Source organism: Mirounga leonina, unplaced genomic scaffold (assembly GCF_011800145.1).
Source record: "Mirounga leonina isolate KUSES-001 unplaced genomic scaffold, KU_Mleo_1.0 Mir_125, whole genome shotgun sequence".
Lineage (NCBI taxonomy): Eukaryota > Metazoa > Chordata > Mammalia > Carnivora > Phocidae > Mirounga > Mirounga leonina.
Genome location: NW_023270305.1, coordinates 49,038,703 through 49,058,453, shown reverse-complemented (window position 1 = coordinate 49,058,453; position 19,751 = coordinate 49,038,703). Strand labels below are relative to the sequence as shown.

Genomic DNA, 19,751 nt, shown 5'->3' with positions numbered 1-19,751 from the left:
ACGCTGGTATTTAAACCACACAAAAATGCCCACGCCAGGCCCGACGCCCGGCGGCCGCGACGCGCCCGGCCCCTGCGCAGCGCCCTCTGGCGGCGGCGCGCGGGCTCGGCCGTCCCGGGGACAGAGCCGCTCCCCCGACTCTGAGAGACACGCGGCAACTTTGGAGGAAGCGAGTCGAAAGCCTCCGACGCCGAGGTCCCCTTTTTGGGGTTCCGCGGCTGGCACCGAGGCCAAGAGCCCAGGGAAGGGGCCCACGTAAAAGAAAAACCCTTGTTGCACTTTCGATGACTGCCTGAAATTCTACCAGTACAGCATCTCCATTTTACCTGCAGGCTTTGATTCTTTTTAAAATTCAAGCTCCTCGGGGCGCCTGGGTGGCTCAGTCGTTTAGCGTCTTGCCTTCGGCTCAGGTCATGGTCCCAGGATCCTGGGATCGAGCCCCGCATCGGGCTCCCTGCTCCGCGGGAAGCCTGCTTCTCCCTCTCCCACTCCCCCTGCTTGTGCTCCCGCTCTCGCTGTGTCTCTCTCTCTGTCAAAATAAAATAAAAAATAAAAATCTTTAAAATTCAAGCTCCTCAAGGAGGGGCGACCCTTCAAAACAAGGGCAGATGGCAGGCTGTGTCAAAAAATTACCAACGTCAGGACCAAAAAGACATGATTGTACCATAATATGTACATTTTAGATGGTGAGGACATTTAATAAGTATCATTTACTCTTCCCCTCGGTATTGTTTGTTGCCCGGCATCCGTTTGTACTCTGAACAGGGGTGTTATTTTAGGCCAACCCTCTCGCAGTGGCCGGTCCCTCCAGATCAGTTGGCTCCAGCTTTTCCTGTCCCTGGTACATCCTCAACATTTCTCCCCTCTGTCCACTCTTCGCTCTCGCGCGGCTGCTTGAGTTTAGGCTCGGAGAGCTTACTGTCTGGATGCCTGCTACCCCAGAGGGAGCACAGGACCCCAGGGAGAGTGGACGGGGCTCTCTCAGGTCCTCCCTCTGCCCACACGCAACACAGCATCTGCGAAGAGGCAGCCACCTCTCACTGCTCCGGGACTGCCTTCCCAAAGGCGGCCGAGTACTCCTGCTTTCAGCTTCCTCACTGACCATCTGTGATTTCTTTCCAGAAAAGTACTGCCATTCCTTCACCTGGTGGAAGCCAGAAGAGGAGAGGGCGCTGGGTCCTGAGGGTCCCAGGCCGGTTCTCCCCTGTCATTTTCCTCCGCATCTCTTTCCCCTGCCTGAAGGATTTCTACGTATCCATCCTGCCTGGTGGGAATTCCTCTAACCTCGTATCTTCCTTCTCCTCGAGGTATTTCTTGCTGTATTTACTGCTACATAACAAGCCACCCAGTGGCTTCGAACAAGAAACATGTATTTATTTACTCATGGCTCTGTGGATCAGGGGGGTGCTTTCTAGACAGGCTCTGCTGGGCTCACTTATGTGTCTGTGGTGAGCTAGCAGGTCACTGGATAGCTCAGGACGGCCTCACTCACACCTGGTGGTGAGCAGGCTCCGCTGGAGCGAAGGGTCACTAGGCCCTGCATGTCTCATCCGGCAAGCTCGCCTGCCCCGGCTTCTTCCCCAAGCATGCCCACAGAGTGAAGGAAGGCGCCACAGAGTCCTGTAGCCACGTTTGCAATCTGTCACGCTTGCCCTCTCCCTTCCTGGGATGCAGGACCCATAGACGAAGCACACCTCAGGATATTACATCCCGTACACCCCCCAGAAGAGCAGTTCTGAAGCACGCAAGCCCAGCAGTCCACACGCCTGGCCTCGCATCCTGGCTCCATATTTATCAGACATGTGACCTAGGAAAACAGTTATCTGACCTCTCTGGGCCTCAGTTTCCTAATCTGTAAAAATGGGAATTGTCACTATCAAATTTAAGTTCATCCATACTAGTTACTTAGGTGGTGTCCGGCCCATGATAAGTGCCCAGTAAGTGTCAACCATTATGCCATGAGGTGACCGCTGGCTGCCCACCAGGACTGCTGAGGCCACCAGCACCACCTCCCACCCTGGCTCCGAAGCCCCCTCCCACCACTGCCGACACAGACAGGCCCCGGCTAGCAGCTCTGCTGGTCGCACCTGAAACCTGGCTCCTTCGCTGAAGCCCATCTCTCTAGATTAGCTCTTACAGGGGTGCCTGGGTGGCACACTCTGCCTTTGGCTCAGGTCCTGATCCCAGGGTCCTGGGATCGAGTCCCCAGAGTCCCGTGTAGGGCTCCCTGCTCAGCGGGAGTCTGCTCCTCCCCACCGCCCCACTCGTGCACTCTTTCTGTCTGCTCACTCTCTCTCAAATAAATAAAATCTTAAAAAAAAAAAAAGATTAGCTCTTACAAGAAGGGCTCTAAATCCGACAGACCTGAGGTGTGTAGACAAGTGAATTCCTCTCTCTGCGTTTCAGTTTCCTTGTCTGTAAGATGGGAGTACAGATGGCCCCCTCCTTAGGATGGTTCGACTTAGGAACTTTCGATTTTACGATGGTGCCAAAGTGATACAGATTCAGTTGAAACCATACTTGGAATCTTGAATTTGGACAGTTTTTCAACTTATGATGGGTTTATTGGGACTTCATCCCATCTTACGTCGAGGAAGATCTGTAATAGCAGTGCGTCCCACAGAGCATATAAAGCATAATATGAAGAAATTAAGAACCTGTGCTTTAAAAACGTTGGCACCCATGGGACATAGAACCTGTGTTGTCCCTGCAATTGCCCTTCCCAGAGGTGCTGAGAAATTGCCATGGATGAATACTTTTTCCCAAAAATATCCTTTGTCACTCACAGAGCCCTCCTTTCCTCAGTCCACCAGGATGGGCCAGGAACCCGGGGAACAAGCTGAGCTCTCCTTGCCAGGGCTGGTTTAATGTCTGGTCCCTCCACAATACCTCCTAAGGCCTGATCTTTATTTCATTTTCAACCTAGTATCTCTAACACTTAGCGTACAACTTGGCAAGGTAGGTGCTCAATATATATCTGATGAAAGAAAGAAAGAATGAATGAGGATGTAGGAGAGGAAAGACTGTCCCTCCACCCTCCTAGATTCGATAGCTGGGTCTATGAGATAAATTGACAGCAGACAATGAACAGGAGAAAAGATATACACATGTATTAATTTTTAATATTACGTGGACAAGGGCATCACAGAGGGAAAAAAAGCGAACACCTGAGAAACAGATGAGACTTGAGAGCTTATATACCATCTGAATAGAGAAGGAGAGGGAGATGCAGGTCGCTTAGGGGAGAGTAAATGCTTTGGGGAAAGATGAATGGGCCTTCAGAAGAGCAGACGGGAGGTATGAGGGGGGTGTCTGGGGGTGGTGTGGACTCGAAGTCTCCTCTCCTGGGATAGGAGTCAGTCAGATGAAACTCCCAGGTTGGGGATTTAGGACAATCGAGTTCCTTTTGCAGGCTTTGTCTTTAGGCAGAGGAGGGCAGTTCCGAGAGAGCCTCTCCCTGCATCTGCTGTTTTTCAAGTGCCTTCAGCTCAAAAGAATCAATATACCAAAGCAGCCTATTTGGGGTGGTATGTCCTGAACTCCCTCAAGGACTTCATTCTGATGATTTTTCCCCCCTTGGATGAAACCAACTTCTTTTGGATGACTTGCAAACCAAGTCACCCTGTAACTGAACTAACGTGAGTTCACTCCTTGCTGAGTCACAGACAGATATTATACCAGGTGAGTTGTTGCACAAAGGAGACTTGATTTACAGCAAATAAGGAGCTCACTGGGAATAACTTCCAGAGCCATGACTCCCCAAGCAAGAATGAACAGGTCCCTTTTATTTAAGGTTAGGATGAACATTTAGAAAGGGGAGCCTTATCATCATCCCTAGAGGTGGGTATGAGGTGCTGCCATGTGCCATAAGGAGAGGCCTTAAGGCCTTAAGGCCTTAAGGCTGATACCTGCACTGTGGGTTATGTAAAGGAAGCTTGCTCTCCTCCTTGGGTGAAGATTTTAGTATTATAATGAGGTTAAGGTAACTGTCAGTCATTCTATGGGTCCCTCCAAGGTCCATCTGCACAGGTGTGAGTGGGGAGTTAAGTTCAAACTGGTTGGTATGGGCCGGCTAGGATTCTCTGTCTGGGCAGCTGTTAGTGCTTGAGGGGTAGTTTTTGTTTCCATGGCTTCCATCATGGGATCCTAGGCCCCTTGGGTCTTTTGCCTGAGTGAAGAGATAAAGTTGGAAAGAAGAGCTTAAGGAAAAATGTGGGACAAAGGTCAGTGGATACAAGCAGGTGAGCAGTAAAGGTCAGGTCTTGGGGTCTAGCTGGTGACAAACCCCTTAGTGCAGAAGATGTTTCCAAGAGTGGGGTGGTGCTCCTCAGTCTGGCTGCCAGTTACAATCCCTGGGGAAGCATAGGCCCACCCCCAGAAATTCGGCTGTGACCGACCCAGGAGCAGCCAGGGTGTCCCAAATTGGGAGATAGCCACGCTTTGTGTGCATTCTTCATTTTCACCACGTCTCTCCAGAATCCGAGTCTTCGAAGCTGACAGTGAAGAGCTCCAGATTTCGTGGATGGTTCCCATAGCACTCAGACGACAGCAGAAAATGAATGATGCTGGGCAGGGATTTCTAAGGACACCACAAAACCAGTTCCATGACTGCTTGTGCGTGTTTAGACACAACTGAGAAAAAAATCCACTCATCACAACTCGATGCTTTACGCAATTCATGAAATGAGTTAATTTCATAAACGTGAGCCACGCAAAGTAAATGTGAATCCAGAGGCAAAGCAGAGAATGAGGTCAGCTGGCTGCCGAGCAGATTCCAGGGACCCATGGACTATCCCTAGGGAGCCAGGGTCCTGGAGTCCTGCTAGGAAGTGAGCCGGCTGACAGGAAGCCCTTCAAACGCAGGGCCTGGGGAGGGGGAGGAGCAGCTACTTCTGTGATGATGGGACTAAAGTATCCTCTATAGCAAGGGTATGGGGGTGGGGGGGGGGCGGGGAGGAGAAGCAGAAGCCGGGCTCCTGGTGTGAAGAAAGCTGAGTGGTGTTTTGGGTTTTGTTTTTGTTTTTGTTTTTGTTTTTGTTTTTGCCTGCTGCACTTTTAGCTGAGCTCTTCTGAAAGATGGATGTGTGTCCATCTGCAAACACATTGCCCCACGCCTAGATTTGAAGTGTGGAGGTAGGTGTGCGGGCGGGGGTTACATAGTGTAGACAGTGCTTGGGCCCGAGCCCGGATGGAGTTTGAGAAGATGGGGATCTTCGGGGAAGGTGTAGTTCTGGGACTGGGGAGGAAGATGGTCACCTGCATCAGATGAGATTTGTCAACCCTGGAATTCAAATTTAGACCCCCAGGAAAGGGTGTGATTGTTCAAAGGATAAGGAAGTAAGGCTGAGGGTGATCTGAGTGGGGCCCTAAAATCTCTCAGTGACACACAGACTGTAACACACAGGGCTTCGACAACCTGGAGGCAAAGGGTGGCCCTGGGTCATTTATATCAGAATGACCTGGGCTGCTGGTGCCCAAGGTGCTCTGGTGCCCAGCCCAGATCTACCAAAGCTTGGGTACCAGGCTTTCTAGGGATTAGGCCTGGGGAATTCAAAATCTTAAATAAGTGCCCCAAATGATTGCAAGGTGCCAAAGAACGGACGGTCTTTAGCGTTGGTAGACAGGGCTAGAGGAGGGTTGAGAATGGGCCTGAAGCTTTAAAATCTAGCCTCTATCCCTGGTTGATCTGCAGTGAGACCAGGAATCAGTATTCTTATGCCATTCCACAGATGATTAGGATAATCATTCACAGTAGGTGTCCTTGGAGGGAATTAACTGGAAAGAAACTTTCCTTATCTCTAACTCGACTCTGCAAATCTCCCCACATTGCCTCTTCATTCAAACTGGGGCATTCTGCACAGACCTCCAGAGCATGCTTGGGGCCATGGAGAGGCTGGGGCCATTGTGTTTTTTTTTTCCCCCAACTTTACTGGGATATAACTGACATATAACATTAAGGTGTGCAATGTGTTGATTTGATACACTGATGTATATAATGCTACCACCATGGCATTAGCTAATACCTCCATTACGTCTCATAATGATATATATATATATATATTTTTTTTTTTTTTTTTTTGTGGCGAGAACATTTAAGATCTACTCTCTTAGCAACTTTCAAGAATACAATACAGTATTATTAACTATAATCACCCTATTGTACATTAGATCCCCAGAACTTATTCATCTTATGGCTCCCTTTGACCAACATCTCCCCATTTCCCCTACCCCCAGCTCCTGGTTACCACCATTGTACTCTGTTTCTATGCATTTGGCTTTTTTAGACCTCACATATGTAAGTGATAGCATACAGTATTTGTCTTATTTCCTTCTTTCTTGTAACTGAGTAATATTCCATTGTGTGTGTGTGTGTGTGTGTGTGTGTGTGTATATCCGTTTATCTGTTGCTCAATACTTAGGTTGTTTCCATACCTTGGCTGTTGTGAATAATGCTGCAAAGAACATGGGAAGGCATATATTTCTTTGAGATCCTGCTTTCATTTCCTTTGGATGTACATCCAGAGGTGAGATTGCTGGATCATGTGGTGATTCTACTTCTGATTTTTTGAGGACCCTCCATGCTGTTTTCCACAGTGGCTGCACCAATTTCATTCCCACCAACAGTGCACAAACGGTCCTTTTTCTTCGTCTCTTCTGCCAACACTTATTATCTCTTATCTTTTTTTTTAAGTTTTTACTTACATTCCCGTTAATTCAGTGTAATATTAGTTTCACGTGTACAATATAGTGATTCAGTGTCTCTTATCTTTGTGATGACAGCGATTCTAACAGGTGTGAGGTGAGTGGGGCATTGTTTTGAAATCTTTTTGAATTGATAAGAAGCCACAAAATGCTTTTGGCCTCAAGAGAGGGAGTCTGGCCACCCTTCTGCCAGCTCAACACGGAACAGCAGGCAAAATGTCAGCTGCAATAGAGTTCTAACACCCATAGGATGTGAGTGGACATATAAACAGGCATGTGTCTACACCAGCTGAGGCCCTGCTTCCTGGTACCACTGGCCGCATCTTTGCCAGTCGGTGAATTCCAGGGCAGCCTGGCCCTCAGCCCTCAGCCCTCACCAAAGGCAACCTTTGTTTTACAAAAAATCTTTCCATTCTTATCCAAAAATAACACTGTATGCAGTTAATACTCTATTTAATATCAAAATGGGCAGGGGGTCCACAAGGTTAAAACTATTTTCATAATAAAATGTTATTTGCCTTTTTCCCATCTCAGCTTCTCATGACCATATGAAGCTATGTGCTTTGGGAAAACTCTGTCTGATATCACAACAGAGTGAGTCCAAAAGCAGATATGAGACTCCATCTGTCTTTTATTAAGCTAAACATTTTTTTAAAATTGCAGGAATGTAAAATGGTGCCACACTTCTCACTAACATTTTTGTTTTGTTTTGTTTTGGAAAATACAGTTATTTTTAAAATTATGTTAATGTGGTAGGTTTAATATTGTAATTTTAAGTAAATAAGTGTTTTTAAATTTTCAGTTTTAATTTCTAATATGGTAAATTTGACCCCACATAAATAAAAGGCTCTTTGAAGTCTTCAATAATATTTATGAGTATAAAGGAGTCCAGAGATCAAGAAGTTTGAGAACCACAGCCGTATTTCTTCCCCAAATTGTAGATTGTCCTATAGGCTCTACCCCCCAACGTTTTCTAGGGTAAACCCCACCCCACCTACCCCCAGCCAATGATTGGGCTCCACCCTGCTGACAATCTAACATCTCTCACTCTTTTCCAGAACAGCTGCCTCAAAGCTCCGCCACAGCCGTTCCCATTCCCTCCTCTTGGTCCTCCCTTCCCGCCTTCCAGAGTGAGGATGCATCCTTTGACTCTGCTCAGCAAACCTAGGATGGGGACAAGGGACGCGTGCAGTTGAGGAAGTAAGGGACGAAAACACAGTCGCTACCCTCAAGGAACTTCTGATTTCGTGGGGAGATACGGACAGGTAAAGCAGCTGCCCAGGAGGTACCTGTCCTTGCGGTTTGCCAGCTAACCCCCTGCGGGGAGAGCGGGTATTGAGCCCGCCCTGCCTGCACACCCCACCCCGCACCCCCAACCGCGCCGCCCCTTTCCCTCCCGCAGCCCCGGATTCCCGAGATCCCGGGCCCGCGCGCCCCCTGCTGGCCGTGCCTCGTCTGCGCAGCCTTTTCCCTCGGGAGCTGCAGGAGGCCCAACTAGGGTAAGACCTCGGTGGAGTCTAGGGATCCCAGCGCTGGAAGCCCGTCCCTGTGGGGATCTGTCTCGGTTTTCGGCGGCCTTCTGTCTGTCCCTCTGCTCATGTTTACCTCTGGATGAGTAATTCCAGCCTGCTTCTGCCTCTGTGCCTGCCGTTTATCTTGTGTATTCGTTTCCCCCACCAAGCCCATTAGTAGGTGACAGAGAGAGTCTGTCATGGTAGAAATAATACGTGCTGCGGCTTGGACCCAAGTCCAAGGAGCACGATGCCAAAGTTGCACTTCCTACTGGTATGCCCCATAGCAAATAATCTGATGTCTAAAGCAGCCCTGGACATTGGCGAATGATGGATATTCTACGTTGGGGTCAAGTTCCTTCCGAAGGGGGAAAGAATCCAGAGCCTCTGAGTATCAAGGCTTAGGCTGGATTCCCTGCTCTTAGGGAGTATATTTCCCGCAGTGTAGTGTGGGGGTCAATACCCTAAGACCTCCACCTGTCCTTCCAGGACTTTCTTCCACGGAGGTACCCCCCCTCCCCCTGGCGTGCTATTGCTGTAAACAGGACTCCGGTGGTCTGCTGTCAAATCTCAGAACTCCTCAAAGTGAGTATGCAACAAACATTTTGACTCTGGCTTCCTCCGTACAAAAAGCAAGCCCCTAAAATCGAGGAAGGAAACACCAAAGTGCCTCTGTTTTAATCAAACCCTAGAAATTCAGAATGAAAGTATCCTCAATGTGAGGATACTGAGAACAGTATTGGGGGGGTGGAAGGGAGTTTCAGAGGCAGCAAGATATCCTTAGGGACCAGCCTAAGGATTTCTCCTACAGCTCTGACCCAGACTCCATTAGCAGGAACCTCACTGCCCCATAAACAAACTCAACCATCTTAACCTAGTGGTTTCCATGGTAACCATCAAAGAGTGATCCCCTTTTCTTTCCTACAGATGTTCCTCCTACCCCTCCCCTCGCCAATCACTTTCAGGCAGGGCCTAGAACTGGATTCTATTCAACTATATTTGCAAACGGTTTTCCCCCTTTTAATCCATGTTTTAAGAAAGTACAAACCATTTCTTTAATTTACATGGAAATACCCTTTAAAAATAAACCAGTAATGTCAGGTACATGGAAGCATGTAGTTCATTTTATTATTCTTTCTGAGTATGTTTAAAATGTCTTATAATGAGCAAAAATTTCTAAGTAAATTAAAAATTTAAAGTAAATTAAAATTTTTAAAAGTAATCTCTATGTCCACTGTGGGGCTCGAACTCACGACCCTGAGATCAAGAGCTGCATGCTCCACCAGCTGAGCCAACCAGGTGCCCCTGAAGTGAATTTAAAAAAAATTTTTTTTCAGGGGCATCTGGGTGGCTCAGTTGTTAAGTGTCTGCCTTCGGCTCAGGTCACGATCCCAGGGTCCTGGGATCGAGCCCCGCATCGGGCTCCCTGCTCCGCGGGAAGCCTGCTTCTCCCTCTGCCCCTCCCCCCCCGGCAAGCCTCTCTCTCTTCCTCTCTCAAATAAATAAAATCTTAAAATAGACAAAATAATAAAAAACTACAAAGTATAGGGGTGCCTGGGTGGCTCAGTCGTTAAGTGTCTGCCTTCGGCTCAGGTCATGATCCCAGGGTCCTGGGATTGAGTCCCACATCGGGCTCCCTGCTCTGCGGGGAGCCTGCTTCTCCCTCTCCCACTCCCCCCTGCTTGTGTTCCCTCTCTCACTGTGTCTCTCTCTGTCAAATAAATAAAATCTTTAAAAAAATAAAATAAAATAAATTTTTTTTCTAAAAAAATTTAGGCAAAAAAGAAAAAAAAATTCAGCATATCTGAAGAAAATCTGGTCTTTGTGAAGAATGATGAGAGATTAAAAAATAAACACCATTTTCTACAAAAGGAACTAACAGATTATAAGCCTCAGTCCTTATTTGGGATGTGGTAAAAATGGCATAGTCTTAAGACTTTCATTTCGAAGCACAAGAAGACTATAAATAAACCTCTAAAGTATAATAATAAAATGTAGATATTTGGGGGACATTTTTAAAAATGAATGAACCCCATTGTCCTTCTTCCATAACTCCCTTCCCATCTTTTACTCATGTCGCCCCCGTACCCTGCCAAATCTTTCAAACTTCCACAATGAGAAACCCAGCAAGTGTGAGCACCTGCTGTTCTCGTCCTACAGCAGGGGGTGGGTAAACTATGGTCCTTGGGCCTATTCTGGCGGGGTGCCTCTTGTTGTCTGGCTGGTCAGCTAAGAATGGTTTTGCATTGCTAACAGGCTGTAAGACAGGCAAATGCACAAAGAAGGATCTGGGACCTACACTCGATGTCCACCCTCTGGCCACGTCTGATCCGCGAAGCCTCTCCGCTGTAGGCTGGCTGGAGCCCTGGTGAAAGGTGGCTTCTCTTCCATCTAGGCAGCTATGACGAGAGGTACAGCCAGGAAGTTGCCATGCCGACAGGGAATTCAGCTCTTAAAATAGTCCACGGTGCTGAGGCATTTCCAGGGTGGGTGGGTTTGGAGGGAGGGGTTCGGGAGAGGGGTGGGGAGAGATGATAAACTAATGAGTCAGACCCAACTGGTGACAGCTGTCCCATCATCCCTCTGGCAATGTGAGGTGGGCAGGGGCGGCTCTCTAAAATGAGGTCGGAAAGAGACATTTTCCATTCAAAGAACAGGAGAGCTCTGTTTCCTCACGCTATTTTCCTGCCTGACAGAAGGAAATTCCCCTCTCCACCTCCCCTCCCTCTGTGGGTCCACCCTGCAGAGAATAGAATTAGGCACCACTCCCCTCACACAGCGCCTGTGGGACTGGGGGGACTTGTTGCAGGACTGGGAGGGGCAGGCTCTCACACACGGCTGCCTCACGGCTCTGTCCCTGGCAGGCTCGAGCCTCCTCCTCATCGTCACAGTTAGCATCGTCAGGGGACGGTAGGGGACAAAATTCGCCACCCCAAAATGTGTCTCTTCGGCACGTGGATTATTGTAGGCTGATTATTTTTAAGAAACAGAAGGCTCAGGAAGAACCTTCGACCTTCCTCTCACTGCCTACAACAATTTAGATGGAGGACCTTCTCCAGGAAGGGAGGTTATCACCCTAGATAACCAGAGCATAATATGAACTAAGGGTGGCAGACGGGGAGGAACTTAGCAAAGTCTGTTTGTTAAAATTCCTCTCCGTGTCCCACTGTTTCTGGATGGCGCAGCAAACATTTATTTACCGAACATTTACTCTTTTTCATCTTCCTGTGAATTGTCTTCCTTCCCTTTGTGATCCCAGACCCCTACCCACTTCTCCTTAGCTCCAGGTACCATATAAGCCTCAATTGCCTGACTGCTTACAGGCCTCATATTCCTATGAAGCCCCTTAGTATGTATTTAAATTTGATTTTCTCCTGCTAATCTTTCTCATGTCAATTTAATTCATAGTCCAGCCAAAAAGAAAAAACCTTGAAAGATAGAGAAAAATTTTTCTTCCCCAGCAGGGCCAAAATGAAAGTATATCACTGAAGATGTCTTTTATCCAGACAGACCAATCAATCTGCCATCAGTCTTTGAGCATTTCCTGTCACCCCTCTGTTGTGCCCTCAATGCCTGGAAGATGAACTGAGTACTTATTTTTTTATTGTGGTAAAATATATATAACATAAAACTTACCATTTTAACCATTTTTTAACTGTACAATTCAGTGGCATGAAGTACATTCACATTGTTGTATCAATTTCCCCACCATCCATCTTTGGAACTTCTTTATCATCCCGTATACTGAAATTCTACACGTAAGTCTCCATTCTGTACCCCCACCCCCAGGCCCCGTCACCACTATTCTATGTTCTGTCTGTACCAATTGGCTATTCTAGGAGTCTTATATAACTGGAATTATACGGTATTTGTTCTTTCACTTAGAATATCTTTAAGGCTCATCCACATAGACACATGCATCAGAATGTCATTCCCTTTTAAGGACGAATAATATTCCATTTTGTGTATAGACCACATTTTGTTTAGCCATTCGTCCATCAATGGACATTTGGGTTGTTGCCATCTTTTGGCTATCATGACTAATGCTACTATGAACACGGGTGTACAAATAGTTGTTGAGTCCCTGCTTTCAGTTCCTTTGGTGGCAAAGTCCATTTTCAGAAAGAGAACAAGGAGAAGATTAAGAATGCAATCTCAGGGCACAGAAGATGCTACAGCACCATTTTCTTTATTTTTTATTTTTTTTATTCTTATGTTAATCCCCATACATTACATCATTAGTTTTAGATGAAGTGTTCCATGATTCATTGTTTGTGCATAACACCCAGTGCTCCATGCAGAATGTGCCCTCCTCAATACCCATCACCAGGCTAACCCATCCTCCCACCCCCCTCCCCTCTAGAACCCTGTTTGTTTTTCAGAGTCCATCGTCTCTCATGGTTCGTCTACCCCTCCGATTTCCCCCGCTTCATTCTTCCCCTCCCGCTACCTTCTTCTTCTTCTTTTTTTTTTTTTCTTAACATATATTGCATTATTTGTTTCAGAGGTACAGATCTGAGATTCAACAGTCTTGCACAATTCACAGCGCTTACCAGAGCACATACCCTCCCCAGTGTCTATCACCCAGTCACCCCATCCCTCCCACCCCACCCCCCACTCCAACAACACTCAGTTTGTTTCCTGCGATTAAGAATTCTTCATATCAGTGAGATCATATGATACATGTCTTTCTCTGTTTGACTTATTTCACTCAACATAATACCCTCCAGTTCCATCCACGTCATTGCAAATGGCAAGATCTCATTCCTTTTGATGGCTGCATAATATTCCATTGTATATATATACCAAATCTTCTTTATCCATTCATCTGTCGATGGACATCTTGGCTCTTTCCACAGTTTGGCTATTGTGGACATTGCTGCTATAAACATCGGGGTGCACGTATCCCTTCGGATCCCTACTTTTGTATCTTTGGGGTAAATACCCAGTAGTACAGCACCATTTTCTTACCTTTTCCATTCCACCATCCAAAGTCCATCTCTGACAAGGCCAGCAAGCCCCTTGTCTCTTGCCTTCCTCCCTCATCCATCCTCCAGCACCTTGCTCTTACTGCCCATTATCATGAGGTCATTCCCATGGGCACCTCTAGTCCCAGATCCATCATCAAGGACAATGGGCAGCTTTAAGGTTGATGGTTAGTTCTCATATTTTTCAGAGTTGAGCATTATTAAAATAAAACCAATGGTATCTTTTAGCATGGTTTCAATGTGTGTTTATAGTAAAGGACTCATTTCCCACCAGGGATAGAGAACTGAAAGACTCGATGCGTGGCATACCACTAGGAATTTTTTGGTTGGGAATGAGCACATGGTCTCAGTTGGCTCAGGCTGAAGGGAATGAATTTTATCTCATGGCTGGGCATAGTTTTGTTTTGTTTTGTTTTGTTTTTCTCTAGAAGTGCCCCACTTGAGGCCGGTTGAAAGGAAGCTGGGCTGTGGATGCAGCTGACATCTGGGAAGGAAGGCAGAGCTGAGAGAATAGCAGAATATGGTGCTAGAGCCCTGATCATGCAATGCCTGAAGCCTGAACTACCCCAGTTACCTCTGAAGGAGCTAATAAATCACCTTGTATTTCAAGCCAATTTTGATAGGGCTTTCTGACCCTTGTGGCCAAAAACATTCTAACATATGCAGTCTGCATGGTGTTAGGAGTTTGGTTTTAACCCCAAGAAGAGTGGAATGTCATTTTGAGGTTTCAGCACGGAGAGCCCAGGGAGAGGGTAAACCAGTCAGATCTGCATTTCAAAGCATGTCTTTGGCAGCAGGGTGGAAACGGGTTAGTAGGGAGCTGAAGTGGCTGCAGTTAGGGGCCTTACTGTGCTAGTCCTGGTGAGAGGTTATAGAGGAGAGAAGAGATCTGGGAGATTTTCAGGAAATTGGGTAACTTTGGTAGAAGTCAGTAAGGTAGTAGGGTTGACAAGCCTTAGTGATCGTTTGGGGGGAGAGGATGGGGGTGTCAGGGGTGACCTCTCGGTTTGTGACTTGCTCAGCTGGATGGATAGGGGTGCTACCCACCATGACAGGGCTGTTGTTGAGGAAAAAAGATTGAACACTGAGAGTGTCAGGTTGCTGGAGAAGCCGGACTTCAGCTGGAGAAGCAACAGCCGTGCTAGCCGTTAACCGACTGTGTTTACCTGGATAAACTCATGAGCACAATGGCCTCATTGCCACTTTACAGATGAGGAAACCGAGGCATGGAGAGGTTAGTAACTTCTCTCAGGCCATACAATCAGCTAGAAAATGAGATTTGAACCCAAGCTGTTTGTCCCCATGAAGCACCCAAGGAATATACGCACCAGGAAGGTTCAGATGAGAAACAGCAGGTAGTACGGTACTATTTTCTGAGGCCTGAGCCCCCACCTCCAAAGCAGAGCACTCTAGGAAGCTGGATTTTAATTCCTGGCCCAGCTCCCCTTTCCTAAGTCAGTTAACACCTCGGTGGCTTCTGACTAAGCAGCCTGGATCCATATCCCAGGGCCAGCCCCCCTAGCGGAGCCTCTGCCCCAGCCGCCCAGGGACCACAGCTTCAGCCTGCTGCTGTCAGCAGGGTGGAAGGGTGCCAGGCAGAAGGAAGGCATGGGTGAGCCCGCTCAGGGGCAGGGCCAGCCTACACTGCGGTCACCCAGAAAGGGAGAAAGGAGAGAGCCATCCTGGGTGCTCCAGGTCCTTGGAAAGCACCGCCGTTAGAAGTCTGTGCCCTGGAGTCAATCCATTCTCCTCTGCACCTGTGGGGATGTACTTCTTCATCCTGGCTTGTCTTGTCAACACACAGTGCCAAGCAATGTCCTCAGCAGCAGCCTTCCAGTGACAGAGCTTTCCTGAGCCCGGTCCTAGAGCATCCCTCCGTGGAGAGGACTGCAGGGGCCAATCCGGCACCAAGACTCCTGAATGGGGGGGAGACGGACACAGCTCTGTCACCACCACTTCATCATCTCCTTCATCACCATCATCAGCGCTTTTCAGTTTACTAAGTGAATATACCGAGCTTACTGTTTAACATCGTAACCCCAAATGTCAGATGGGGGCTCCCTTCCTCTTGAGATCTATGTGAAATCACACTGATATCCCCGCAAACACACAGACACATAAATTCCCAAGTCAATGACTATCTAAAAGATCCACCCTTCACTCCATTTCTACTAAATTGGTAGCAGGGAAGAGGTTTTGTTTCTCAGATTTTCTGCCCCATGGGCACCCACTTTTTTTGGTATGCTTCCATTATATGTATTTTTTCCTATTAGTTTCAGAGTAGAATTTTAGTGATTCATCAATTGCATATAAGACCCAGTGCTCATTCCATCAAGTGCCTTCCTTAATGCCCATAACCCAGTTACCCCATCCCCCACCCACTTCCCCTCCAGCTACCTTCAGGTTGTTTCCTAGAGTTCAGCGTCTCTTATGGTTTGCCTCCCCCTCAATTTTCATCTTATTTTATTTTTCCTTCCCTTCCCCTATGTTCATCTGTTTTGTTTCTTAAATGCCACATATGAGTGCAATCATGTGGTATTTATCTTTCTCTGACTGACTTATTTCGATTAGCATAATACCCTCTAGTTCCATCCATGTCATTGCAAATGGCAAGATCTCATTCTTTTTCTTTAAGATTTTATTTATTCATTTGAGAGAGAGAGCATGAGTGGAGGGAGGGGCAGAGGGAGCTGGAGAAGCAGACTCCCCGCACAGCAGGGAGCCCGATGTGGGGCTCGATCCCAGGACCCTGGGATCATGACCTGAGCTGAAGGCAGACGCTTAACTGACTGAGCCACCCAGGCGTCCCAATATTTCATTCTTTTTGATGGCTGAGTAATATTCCTCTGTGTGTGTGTGTGTGTGTGTGTGTACCACATCTTCTTTATCCACTCATCTGTTGATGGATATCTGGGCTCGTTCCATAGTTTGGCTATTGTGGACATTGCTGCTATAAACCCATTGGGGTGCATGTGCCCCTTCAAATCACTATGGTTGTGTCCTTTGGGGGGTTTTTTGTGTTTGTTTTTTTTTTAAAGATTTTATTTTATTTTATTTGAGAGATTGAGAGAACAAGTGGGAGGAGGGGCAGAGGAAGAAGTAGGCTCCCCTCTGAGCAGGGAGCCCTAGGTGGGACTCGATCCCAGGAATCATGACCTGAGCTGAAGGCAGACGCTTAACCAGCTGAGCCACCCAGGCGCCCTGTTTGTATCCTTTGGATAAATAGCTAGTAGTGCAATTGCTGGGTCATAGGGTAGTCCTATTTTTAACTTTTTGAGGAAGCTCCGTACTGTTTTCCAGAGTAGCTGCACCAGTTTGCATTCCCACCAACAGTGTAAGGGGAGTCCCCTCTCTCCATGTCCTTGCCAACATCTGCTGTTTCCTGAGTTGTTAATTTTCCCATGGGCTCCCACTTCTAGGAGTGGTTTCATTTGTTCTGTCGAGTCACGGCTGATATAAAACTCAGTCCTCCATTGGTTTCCACAGAAGAGCCCCTCACAGAGACAGCCCTGCTGAGGTGGACTCTGCTACGACCACGCTGTCTTGTTCTGCATCCTGTCCCCCGCAGCCCTCACCGTTGGGCACCTTGTGAAACTGATCCGAGTCCCTGCTTGCTCTGAGGCAGGCTAGCCACAAGCCACAAGCCAGAGAAATCCACAGTGTCTTCGGGAGGACCACAGAGACACTGATTCCCTGATGGCTAGGGAAGACTGGAAATGATGTTATTAGCAAATAGTTGTTGAGCGTTTCCTGGGTACAGCACGCTGCATGTGGTGCTGGGGCATACGAAGATGATGTCATCCCTCTGCCCCAGAGGGCTCAGCACAGCGGGGAGGACAGGTGCACACTGCTGATGGCCAAGCAGTGGACCAACACAAGTATTGTTGAATATGCGCAAAGGGATCCCAAAAGGAACAGAGTCTCTTTTGGGGTGGGAAGGTGGGTCGAGAGGGCTTCGCAGAGGATGTGACACTTGAGTGGGCATTGGAGGTGAAACTGGAGAGCCCCGGAAGTGCCTGGCCCCCTCTGAGAGTAGGGTGTGGTCAGTACAGGACATGTGCCCTGAGCTGGGACGGTGGCGGGGGGATGTGTCCTGCCTTCCCCAGAGGCTGTGCAGCTTTCCTGTAGGGAATGGTTGGGTACCCAGCAAGGATTTAGCTTGACTGCTTGTGTCCATTCCTCCTTTCCTCCACACTGGGGAGGAGCAGGGAGTGGGATGGGTGAACATCTTTAAGATGTTTGCTTCCTTTAATCAGCCCCCCTGCATGCTGCTGATGTTCTGGCTCCCTGGAGTCTAAGAGGGAAGAAAAGAGTGGATTGAAAATGAGAAAATACTCGTATAAAGGAGTAAAAAGCAGCTAGAAGTACAACACTCATTTGGAGATGGAATGATACATGAGATAAAATCCTAAATAAATATCTTGCATGGTACTAATTGCATTTTAAAAGCTGCCACCAGAGAACAGATAAAACGATGCTGTATTTCATTAGTGGCTCCTTTAATTCTATGGTATTTGCCAGCAAGCCCTATTAAAGCACTCTGTAATTAAAGACCAGTTCTGGGTCCTGTAATTTAGAACATTATCAAAATATGGCAAGTGGCTGGAGGTAAAGAGATAGAAACAAACACACTTTCATGAGGTCCTTGTAGATCACACAGCATGTGAATTTTAAAAGCTCAGCTATTGTACCACCCCTGCCAGGAAGGTCTGTTCACATCAGTGTTTTTCATTTGATGGGCAACCAGTTACATTATTATGATCCTACAGGAGTGTGAATGGAGAAGTAAATCGGTTCTTTTTTAAAATAATTTTTTATTGCAATATAATTCTTATAACATGAAATTACCACTTTAAAGTGTACAATTCATGGGGCACCTGGGTGGCTCATTTGGCTAAACGTCTGCCTTCGGCTCAGGTCATGACCTCAGGGTCCTGGGATCGAGTCCTGCCTCGGGCTCTCTGCTCAGTGGGGAGTCTGCTTCTCTGTCTCCCTCTGCCCCTCTCTCCACTCATACTCTCTCTCTGTCTCTCTCTCTCTCTGTCTTAAATAAATAAATAAAATCTTTTTTAAAAAATGAAATGTACAATTCAGGGGTTTTTAGTGTATCACCACTAATTCCAGAATATTTTCATCATCCCTGCAAGAAACCCCATACCTGCTAGCAGTCGCTCCCCATTTCCACCCACCCAGCCCCTGGCAAGCACAAATCTTTCTGCCTCTATAGATAGGCCTATTCTGGACATTGCATGTAAGTGGGGTCCTATAATATGTGGTCTTTTGTGACTATCTTCTTTTGCTTCAAATATTCTCAGGGCTCATCCATGTTGTAGCATGTATCAGTACTTCATTCCTTTTTATGGCTGAAAAATATTCTGTCGTGTGGACAGACTGCATTTTGTCATCCACCAATCAGCCGGTGGACATTTGGGTTGTTTCCATGTTTGGGCTCTTATGAATAAAGCTGCTATGAACATTCATGCACAGGTGTTCGTGTGAACATATGTCTTCAGTGCTCTCGGGTATGAACGTCGGAGTGGAAGTGCTGGGTCAGATGGTAAGCCCATGTTTAACCTTTTGAGGAGCCACCAGACCGAGGTCCACAGTGGAGACACCACTTTACATTCCCGCAGTGCGTGGGGGTTCTGATGGCTCCACAGCTTTGCCACAACTTGTGTCTATTGCTTTTCCTTACAGCCATTCTAAAGATGAGCAGTGGACTCTCACTGTGGTTAAATGTATCCTTTTTTTTTTTTTTTTTTAATGTATCCTTTAACCATGAAAACAGCTATGGTGCGCTTTGCCCTTGTGGTAAACCATGGCCGCGCTCTCTGTGTCAGCCCTGCGGGAGACAGTACATGGCCCACTTCTCCTGTCCTCTCCACTGGGAACTGGCCTGGACCTCCTGACCCAGGACATGAACGCAGTGGGTGGTTAGCTGAGCTCAGCTCCTCTACTTTCCCCTTCAACTCTCCTTCAGAGGCTTAGCAGGTGCAGTGATAACGACCAGGCAAGAGACCAGGAGAGGAGAAAAGAAGGCCAGGTTGCCCAGCGGAGAGAGGCAGTTTGAGGAGAGGGGCGCCGGAGCAGGGGCCCAGTAGAAGGGAAGCAGATGAGGGGAAGTAAAAGGATGACACCTGTTATGTGATTGTTTTTTTGAATTGGTGATATATGCACATGGTACACAATTATAAAAATCCACCCTTCCCCCACCTTTGGCTCCAGCACCCCATTATTTTCCCTAGAAGGAACATCTTTTATCAGTTCTTTGTGCATCCTTCCAGAAATATTCCATCGCAGAGGTTCTCAAACTTCCCTGTGGATGAGAATCCCCCCAGAGGGCTTGTTAAATCAAAGAATGCTAACCCACCTCTGGCGATTCTTTTCTGATTCAGAGGGTCTGAGAATTGGCATTTCTAACGAGTTCCCAGGTAATGTGGATTCTGCATTCTAGGGGCCATACTCCGAGAACGACTGTTCTAGAGTATTCATAGGAACCCTTTCCACACGTAGCCCCCTTTTCTGAAGTCACTCAGTATGGAAATGTCCC

At 47.4% G+C, this 19,751-nt stretch overlaps 1 protein-coding gene across 1 annotated transcript in view; it reads left to right on the top strand.

Moving 5' to 3' along the window:
* Positions 1-5,188: 5,188 nt before the first annotated feature.
* LOC118007555 overlaps positions 5,189-19,751 on the top strand; it is a 17,011-nt gene continuing 2,448 nt past the window's right edge. Inside the window, exons 1-4 of the mRNA XM_035000555.1 lie at positions 5,189-5,222; positions 7,862-7,967; positions 8,105-8,201; positions 8,703-8,798. Coding sequence (XP_034856446.1) covers positions 5,189-5,222; positions 7,862-7,967; positions 8,105-8,201; positions 8,703-8,798 — 333 coding nt within the window. The remainder of the gene's footprint in view (positions 5,223-7,861; positions 7,968-8,104; positions 8,202-8,702; positions 8,799-19,751) is intronic.